Below are 10,000 nucleotides of genomic sequence, written 5' to 3' on the forward strand. Positions count from 1 at the left end.
TTAAGCCCTAGAACCGATTTGTATTGTGTAGGACTGATACTAAAACTGGTTGCCGGTCAGTAGCAAGCTCTATGTTGAGGTCGGTTAAGAAGATTCGTTGAGCAATTTTTTAGTTAGCAATTGAAGATCATATATGGAAGGCAGTTAGTTAATCAAATTAACCGAGGTTAGATTAGCGAGATACTGTAATATATATATATATATATATATATATATATATATATATATATATATATATATATATATATATATATATACAGTGACCCCTCGGTTAACGAACTCAATCCGTTCCAGAAGGTCGTTCGTTAACCGAAACCATTGTTTCAATGGGTTTTTGGGTAATTGGTTCCAGCTCACCGAAAATTTCCTAAATTCAACAAAAATGGTAGACAAGTTCACTTACTTTGAGGTGTGTATGTAGAAGGCTCCTGGATGATGATGATGATGTGCATTTGAAGTGGGAGGTGGAGTAGGAGAAGGGAGAAGAGAAGTCATTGGGGTGGAAGAGAAGTCACCCCATGGTGCCATTTCACCCATAAAATTTTAGTTCTCTTGGTGTAATTCAAGATTATTTTCTTTAAATCAACACTGCACTGCATTATATATTGTCAATATGTAAAATAAATTTCAAAATGACCAATAATTTGCTTGGAAACACAGAGAAAATGCATTTAGTTGAAGAGAGTCTCAAGCAATATGTTGCCTCCACTGAAAAGACACAAAGACTGACGCCTGTATGGTGTGTTAACAGGCTGGATGGTGTGCCAGAAACTAGTTTCTTTACCTTCAATTATGTTCAATAATTGTTAAAATGACTAAAAAATTGAATATAAAACTTTTAAAATTATTGAATAGTACAAACTTCTTGATATTTACTAAAATAGTAAGAATTTAAGCCCTAGAACCGATTAATGTATTGGCGGACTGATACTAAAGCTGGTTGCCCGGTCAGCACAAGTGAAAACATGTTGAGGTCGGTTCGTAAGAAATTCGTTAACCGAATTTTTGTTCGTTAACCGAATTGAAGATCCTTATGGAAGGCAGTTCGTTAACCGAAACTTCGTTAACCGAGGCGTTCGTTAAACGAGGGGTCACTGTATATATATATATATATATATATATATATATATATATATATATATATATATATATATATATATATATATATATATATATATATATATATATATATATATATATGAAATCCTTTTTTTACTTCCACTTGAGTACATTGAACTTTGGTACATTTTCTTCTACTTGAGTAACTTTTTGCCATTGTAACAAAGTCCGGTATGTTTTACAACTCTGACCACCACATACCCTCTATCAGCTCTTGACTTTTCCATTGAAATTCGATTCTTCAGAATCACTGCTTACCAAAGATCATTTATTCCCAAGAAAGTGTTGTTTTTTTTCTATAACCTTGATCAGCTCAAATTATCCTGTTTCAGATGTCTTGTCTTTGGCAAGGGAACACTTTGGTGTTTCCATGCTAAACTTTGTATGTATGGAATATAGAGCATTTTGACATTACTGTCCTGTAATTTCAGTTCTTTTTAAGTATTTACATCCAGAAGAGTTTCAAGCACTTATTTAATGCTGTATATTGAATAATATTTATCTATAAAATTTTTTGTTTTTTATGTACAGTATACTATTGTTTTCAATTAAACATTGTTATTTAGTGATGTAAAACTAAAAAGGTGGGGACTATAACCGAAGACTAGAATTTGTTGTGTATAATTGACATTATAAAAGAACTATCCTAGCATTAATAGACATAGCTAGAGGGTTAAACTTAGCTAGTTTCCAAACTTCCAGAAGCAATTGTTAAATGGGATGAAACAAGTAAACCTGATGCCAATTGTTTCAGGCTTAATTTAGAACATCTGTTTCTGATGAACCTACTCTCATGATATATATATACTGTGCTAATATAGAAGCAGCTTGGGAATTCTACCCCAATCTGGAATATTCTTATCATAATCAGCTTTAATCAATTTGTATATCACCTCTGTTCTGTGTCAGCATGGAAACCAAGCATTACTTTATCAATCAAATATTATTCACTCTAATCATACTCTTAAAGATCAGAAATACACCAATCCTGCATTACTGTATATTACAGGTTGTGAAAAACAAGATTCAGACCCATAGTAAACTGGACAAACTGGTACAAGAATTGATGTCACAACCTACAGTGCTGCGGGACATGTATGGCTTAGGAGTGTCTGAAGCGCACATTTATAAAGAAATGAATAATTTTATACCCCATATACATGCTTGGTCACAGCAATATCTTGGGTCTGGAATGGCCCGCTCAGGTAGGATTTGAACAAGTAATTTTTTGTATGTTATTAATTGACACTAATTATTCTTGCATTGTGTCATGTTTATGTAGAACACAGTAGCCTTCTCATATCAAAGTGACTAGTAGTGTGTCATACAAGTAACAACACTGAACTTTGAAGGATCTGCATGAATACTGTTGGCAACTTACCTTAATTTATTCTAGTCCTAGTAAAGAAAATGGAACTGATTAATGCTAATATATTAGAAAAAAAAGATTTCTTATAAACTTAGTGCATACAGTGGGGTCTCATTTTGCACAGGTATATCATACTGGTACACATCTACACTTTGGAAACTCACTCAAGCAATGTGCTTTAACATGTTAAGATCACTATACAGTAGAACGTCGATTTAAAGCCATTCAATTAAAGATTATTGATTTAAAGCGACACCCACAATTAAGGACAATATTTTAATTTAAAGCAAATCTTTCCTATTTTGCGTGAGTCAATCTGGTGCATTATATTTAAAATTTTGCGCCTAATGTTTCTCTGGGCACGCTACACTGTCCTAAGGGCAAAGCTGTACTGTACATGTACAGGTACTCAAAATAATGTACTAAATGATTACTAAATTTTTTGTCTAGTGCAAACTATAGCATGTTTATATTCAAATTAATCACTATTTTGTAAGAATTCCAGCAATGTAAATTATATTCTCCCTCGTTACTTCTCTGACATTTTATAAGAGAAAAACTTAGTCATTCTTTAGGACAGATAAATAAATAAGCACTAGACCTTGGCATCAACTGTCAAACATATCACCTCACCTCCTTCTCCCCCTATCTTCCCAGCCAGTAAACAGACCATTTTGCATCCCTTAATTTTAGCTGTGTTGATTTATGAGTGTGTTTTAACATACTACAAAATACAATTTTTTGTTTATTCTAGGAGATGGGCTGAGGTGCATCTGGGTAGACTCAGTCTTTTTAGTATTTTGTGTTTCTCTCAAGTACCAAACTAAATTATTCCATTGAAACAACACTTCGATTTAGTGCGAATTTGGTTTAAAGCGACCTCTCTTGGAACGTATCTCGTGTTATATCGATGTTCTGCTGTATAGTACTGAACTCGACAGACCTTTACTCTGGAACGACTTTGGGTAACCAACTTAACCTTCCAACAATGACATATAATGTCACATAAACTGCATCTACATTATTAAATAAATATTTTAAGAAAGCCCAGAAAGATAATTATGCAATACTCCATGGTCTGCACTGAACAGTGGAGGTGGGAGAAGCTCTGGGAGACAATGGGGGTGCGAGGCAGGGGGTGACGGCTAGTTGGATTCAAAGCCTTAAAATCAACTACAGACACATATAAACCGACTTCATCCTCAACACCAATCTCCAGAGCGGCAGGGTCATCGTCACTGGATTCTCCTAGAATTGTTGAAGTGTAAAATAGGCGGTGATGAGAGCTTGGTGGCGGTGTTTAAATTCTTGGTAACATTGCCTGGAGGGTTCCACTAAACTGTCTAACTGTGCACTGAGTTCGTCACAGTTTTCTTCAATATTGCTGAGATTTTGCGTTACTTGCTGTTGAGTCATGCCTCCCTCGGTCTGCTCTGGTACCGCCACACCACCAACACTGATTTAGCTTGTCGTTTTATTTTGAAGTCAAATTATATATTAAATACTCTGTTTTGTTATTTATGATGAAAAATACACTATACAGGTGCTCCCCGACTTATGACGGGGTTAGGGACCCAAATCCAGGCCGTAAGTCCGATTGGTTGTAAGTTCGACATAGATAAAAAAAAATATAATTGAAATTTTTTTCTAAATTAAAAAAATAAATAAATAAATGAAAAATCTACAATGAAATACAGTACAGTATTACCCCGCCTAACGCGGTTTCACTTAACGCGTTTTATCATATACGCGGTGCCTCGCCAGAGCTGAACTTTCACTTAACACGGATTTTTTCCACATATACGCGGTGAGTGTCCGGCTCGAGACGCTATTTTTAGATTTGCCCCACCCTGCCTGACTGCCTGTTTTAGCTCATAAAATTCATACAAATTACCCGGCCAGAATATAATTTACATTGCTGGAATTCTTATAATTTGGTGATCATTTTGAATATAAACATCATATTTTTGCATTAGACATACAAATTTTAGATAAAAATTTTTCTCAAATTAACTATGTTATCTTTTGTGCAAAATATATGACACTTATATTCAAAATATTCCTGGTCTTACAAGGAATCCAGCAATGTCAATTATATTATCCTAACTTTAGTTTGAGGTATTATTTATTAAAATTTAGTGGTTATCCCACACATCTCCTTGGGACGGTTGGTGGGGGGAGGGAGGGACCGACCGACCATCTGTTACCCTGTGAAGAATTATTTTTTTTTTTATTAACTGAAGATATTTGTTTTAGCTCATAAAATTCATACAAATTATCCGGTCTGAATATAATTTACATTGCTGGAATTCTTATAATTTGATGATCATTTTGAATATAAACATCATATTTTTGCATTAGACATACAAATTTTAGATAAAAATTTTTCTCAAATTAACTATGTTATCTTTTGTGCAAAATATATGACATTTATATTCAAAATATTCCTGGTCTTACAAGGAATCCAGCAATGTCAATTATATTATCCTAACTTTAATCTGAGGTATTATTTAATACTAAATGTTAAAAACCCTGGAAGGGAGGATTGGTGGGGGGTGGGGGGGAGGGTTGGGACTGACCGCGCGGTTGGAAGAGGGGGGAGGCAAGGTGGGGTACTTTGATTGACAGATAGTGTTGTGAAGATTATTTTTTTTTTTATTAACTGAAGATATTTGTTTTAGCTCATAAAATTCATACAAATTACCCGGTCAGAATATAATTTACATTGCTGGAATTCTTATAATTTGGTGATCATTTTGAATATAAACATCATATATTTTTCATTAAACATACAAATTTTAGATAAAAATTTTTCTCTAGGTAACTATGTTATCTTTTGTGCAAAATATATGACATTTATATTCAAAATATTCCTGGTCTTACAAGGAATCCAGCAATGTCAATTGTATTATCCTAACTTTAGTTTGAGGTATTATTTATTAAAATTTAGTGGTTTTCCCCCAAAAATTTCTCTGAGAGGGAAGAGCCAGCGAGTGTAGTGTGAGAGGGGGAGGGAGTTGAGTCCATTATTTGAATGGACATTAACTTGGCGACTGTATTTCTCTTAAGTATTAATTGTGTGCATGTACCATCATAAAATTAAGATGTTATTTTTACTACAACATAGGTATGTGCCTTCAAAAAGTGGAGTTTGGGGGTCAGGCCGGTTTCTATTGGAATTAATCCCATATGTTCTGTTGTTCACTTAACGCGGATTTCACTTAACGCGGGACCCTCTGGGTTCAATTGACCGCTTTAAGTGGGGTACAACTGTACAGTAAAAGTAATAAAAAATGAGGAATGGATACAGTACAATAAAAGTAGTAAATAATGAGAAATGGATACAGTGTGACTGAGCACTTACCTTTAATGTAGTCAGCTGAATGTGCACGGGGCCCCATAATTTTCTAATTATACATGGAGACTACATTAACTGGAAGAAGCAGAGGAGACAGGGCTGGATGGGTCATCAATGTCGCTTTCTTCAGACAGGTTTATGTACTGTGGAAACTTGCTGGTTGAAGGTATTGGATCATCTTGAGGGAGTGAAGAGGCAGCACTGGTGGGGCGTGAGGAGACAGCACTGGGGGACTTCTTAAAATAGATGTCCAATTTAGACTGCACAGTTTGTTTTTTCTTTTCATTATAAATTTCTCTGTAGCAAGCAAGTGCATCTTGGATCATTCTGTCAACTTTGGCATAACGCTCATAATTTTGATCCATGCCATCAAACATTTGCATTCCTTTATTAATTGTAGCAAATACCTCTGCCATTTGTTTCACTGAAAACTTTTTGGGGGGTGCAGGTTCTTCTTCTACATTTTGTCTCTCTTCTTCCTCTGCAATTTTCTGTGCATCTAGTTCAATAAGATCCTCGTTACCTTGCTCTTCTGCTACATTTTCAACCAACTGTTCAACATCTTCATTATCAATTTCTAACTCCAGCTGTTTACCCAACTCCACTATCTTGTTACTAATATCCGAAATAACTTCATTTTCATTAAATCCTTTGAAACTGTTCACATATCTTTTCAGGATTTTCTTCCATATTCCATTCATGCAATGTTTTGTAACCTGATCCCATGCTGCACTAATGTTCTTTATAGTACATGACAAAACGTTGTACTCCTTCCAAAACACACTGAGCGTTTTCTCACCTTCAGTAGCAGCAACAGCCTGAGCGAAGGTCGTGCGTAAATAATACGCTTTAAAGGCAACAATAGCACCTTGATCCATGGGTTGGATGATAGAGGTACTGTTAGGTGGAATGTAGACTACCTTAACATTAGGGTGCATGTCGTCCAGGTGTGGTGGGTGTCCCGGAGCATTATCCAAAATCAGCAAAATCTTGAATGGAATCCGTTGTTGCAGACAATACTCCTTGGCTCCTGGAATGAAACAAGTCATGAACCAATCCCCAAACAGTGCTAAGGTCATCCAGGCTTTCTTATTACTGCAATAAAACACTGGCAGTGTGTGTTTGCTGACATATTTGAAAGCCCTGGGCTTTAGCTTGAAACCAGCAACATTCCCCCCAACAGAAGTGTAATTCTGTCCTTGAATGCCTTGAATCCTGGCATTGTTTTCGCCTCTTTGTGGATGTATGTCCGCTCAGGCATGCGCTTCCACAATAATCCAGTCTCATCCACATTGAATATTTGCTCAGGCAAATAATTCCCTTCCACAATCACTTCATGTAGCTCCTCCTTAAAAGCTTCGGCAGCACCAACATCGGCACTAGCTGCTTCTCCACTCACCTTAACATTGTGTAGACTGTAGCGTTTTTTAAATCTATCAAAGCACCCATGACTTCCTGTAATGGTTTGATCACATTCATCTCCTGCCTGCTCCTTCAGGCTTTGGAACAGGCTTCTTGCTTTAGCCTGTATGGTTAGAAGGCTTAAGGGTACACGCTTCTGTATCTGGTCTTCTATCCATATCACCAATAATTTTTCCATATCGTAAAGAGGACCTTGTCTTTTCTTTGAAATTATAGTTCCCTTTATAGGTGTTGTTCCTTTAACTACATCACGAATACGTTCCTTGTCCTTCAGAATAGTGGATATGGTAAGAAACCTAGATCACGAGAGATTGTTGCTACAGTTTTTCCATTCTCATGCTGTGTTATTATCTTCATTTTCATCTCAAAATTAATTGCTTGTCTCCTTTTCTTTGGAGCACCACCAGCACTCTCACTTTTACGCTTTCCAGTCATTATAAAGTCAAGTAAATACGATAATAACAAAAGTTCACAGCGCGATCCGTATAGGATATGATAGCCAAACACCAACTAAGCGCTCCACTGAGTGAGTGTACCCACGCGGCGACCCAAGCTGCGCCACGCTCTTGCCCTGGACAGAAACGTTTCGGTATAGAAAATGAGCGCGTCATTTGAAAATACTTTTGGTCACGACTGCCGCGGTCGTATGTCCCGACGGTCGTAAGGTCAGAGCAGGTCGTAAGTACCGATGGACGTACAGTAAGTCCAAGCAGTCGTAAGTCAGGGACTACCTGTAATAGGTTGATCATACGGAAATACAGTGAATAAATAAAAACACTGGTGACTGAGGCAACAACCAGGTGCATATACAGTACAGTAAAACCTCAATAAATCGGTTTTCAATAAATCGGAATTCACTTTTTTCGGACTCCGAGATGCTCTGTTCACCAGAAATAAAAAAAAAAAAAATCCAAATTTTAAGAAATGGGGAAGATCAATAAAAAAAATCTTATGAAATAAACAACACTTACTGAATACTGTACAGTGGTCTAATCAGATTTGTTATAGGCCTACTGAGAACTAAGACACTTGAGTATGTAAGCAGGCTGGGGCTGATCAGGTGTTGCCACATTCATCAGGTTTATTTATTTATTGAATTAGTATTTTCTTCTCATATGATTGACTTCTTATGGTTTATGCTTCATCATGATTAATGTAACATCTTCAGTAATAGAGAAAAAATACAATACTGTATGTAATTTGTAATATGACTTGAAAATAAAAGGATAAGCTGTATCAGAAGCTTATTTACTCAGATGCGATCGTGTGAGCTTTCAGTAGACCAGCTTACAACAGGGGTCACTATAACACTGTATAGTATTTGATATGAAGATACCTTCCTAAAGATGTTATTTACTCCCTTTGAGTTTTATATGATGACTCAGTTTGGCTTCTTGTAGACTTAGACAGATGATTAATGAATAAACCAGGGTATATGCAAATGCATAACACTGTACACTACAATATTACTTATTGAGTGATGATAAATACACTACAATGGACTTAAGTTGTGATGAATACACTGTAATAGTATTTATTAAATGATGATAAATACACGAATGTATTGTACTAATTTACTAAGTGTGGAAGACAGACATTGTGGTAAGCCAGTCAGCTGTTTGTCCCTTGTAACCAAATAACTCCTGGTGTTCAGTGTGGGATTCTTTTTTCAGGAAAACTGATACTTTTAGGATAATATTTTATCAACCTGGCACCAAATGATTCTAAATTATATGAGAATTGTGGTGAAATTGCATGAAGAAGTGTTAAAGGAATCTTGTGGGAGAGAGGGGGAGGGAGCCACCCACCCATGCTACCCCCCCTCTCTGCCAGCTGCTCCCAGGTAAACACTTGTCTTCCACATACAATATACTATACACTTATTTGTTATTTTTATCTTTATAGTACAAATTCTGTGGTTACTTACAAAAAACACATTATAGTAAATAACAATCATCTCGGTGACAACAGTAGTTGACGACCAGACTTATATGTCTGATTTTTCAACACAGAGAGTTGTTATATTCTTTTAATAACCTTGTTATACACTTAAAGACCTTAGTTGTTGAAGTGCAGTAATAACATAACAGCAACTAATTTTCTTTAAACAGTTCAGATAAGCAGTGTTATCTCCCCCCCCTTCCTATATATTCACTGTTTTCGGACTTTCGCATTTTTCAGACGGGTCTGCCCCAATTAGTCCAATTTATCGAGGTTCTACTGTACAGTGGTCCCTCGGTTAACGAGCACAATCCGTTACAGCAGGTTGCTCGTTAACCGAAAAACTCGTTAACCGAAACCATTGTTTCAATGGGTTTTTGGGTAATTGGTTCCAGCTCACCGAAAATTGCCTAAATTCAACAGAAAAGTACACTTACTTTGAGCTGTGTATGTAGAAGGCTCCTGGATGATGATTATGATGATGATGAGAATTAGAATGGGGGTGGAGGAGACGGGAGAAGAGAAGGCATTGGGGTGGAAGAGAAGTCACCCTATGGCACCATTTCACCCATAAAATTTTAGTTCTCTTGGTTTAATTCAAGATTATTTTCCTTAAATCAACACTGCACTGCATTATATATTGTCAATATGTAAATTAAATTTCAAAATGACCAATAATTTGCATGCAAACACAGAAAAAAGCATTTAGTTGAAGAGAGTCTCAAGCAAGAGGTTCCCTCCACTGAAAAGAGAGAGAGACTGGCGCCTGTTTGGTGTGTTGCCAGGCTGGA

General features: G+C 36.2%; 1 protein-coding gene across 1 annotated transcript in view; it reads left to right on the top strand.

The window, feature by feature from the left end:
* LOC121872220 overlaps positions 1 to 10,000 on the top strand; it is a 157,568-nt gene that overhangs the window by 56,735 nt on the left and 90,833 nt on the right. Inside the window, exon 6 of the mRNA XM_042374887.1 lies at positions 2,129 to 2,324. Coding sequence (XP_042230821.1) covers positions 2,129 to 2,324 — 196 coding nt within the window. The remainder of the gene's footprint in view (positions 1 to 2,128; positions 2,325 to 10,000) is intronic.

The sequence above is a fragment of the Homarus americanus genome, unplaced genomic scaffold, assembly GCF_018991925.1.
Source record: "Homarus americanus isolate GMGI-L3 unplaced genomic scaffold, GMGI_Hamer_2.0 scaffold5589, whole genome shotgun sequence".
NCBI classification, from domain to species: domain Eukaryota; kingdom Metazoa; phylum Arthropoda; class Malacostraca; order Decapoda; family Nephropidae; genus Homarus; species Homarus americanus.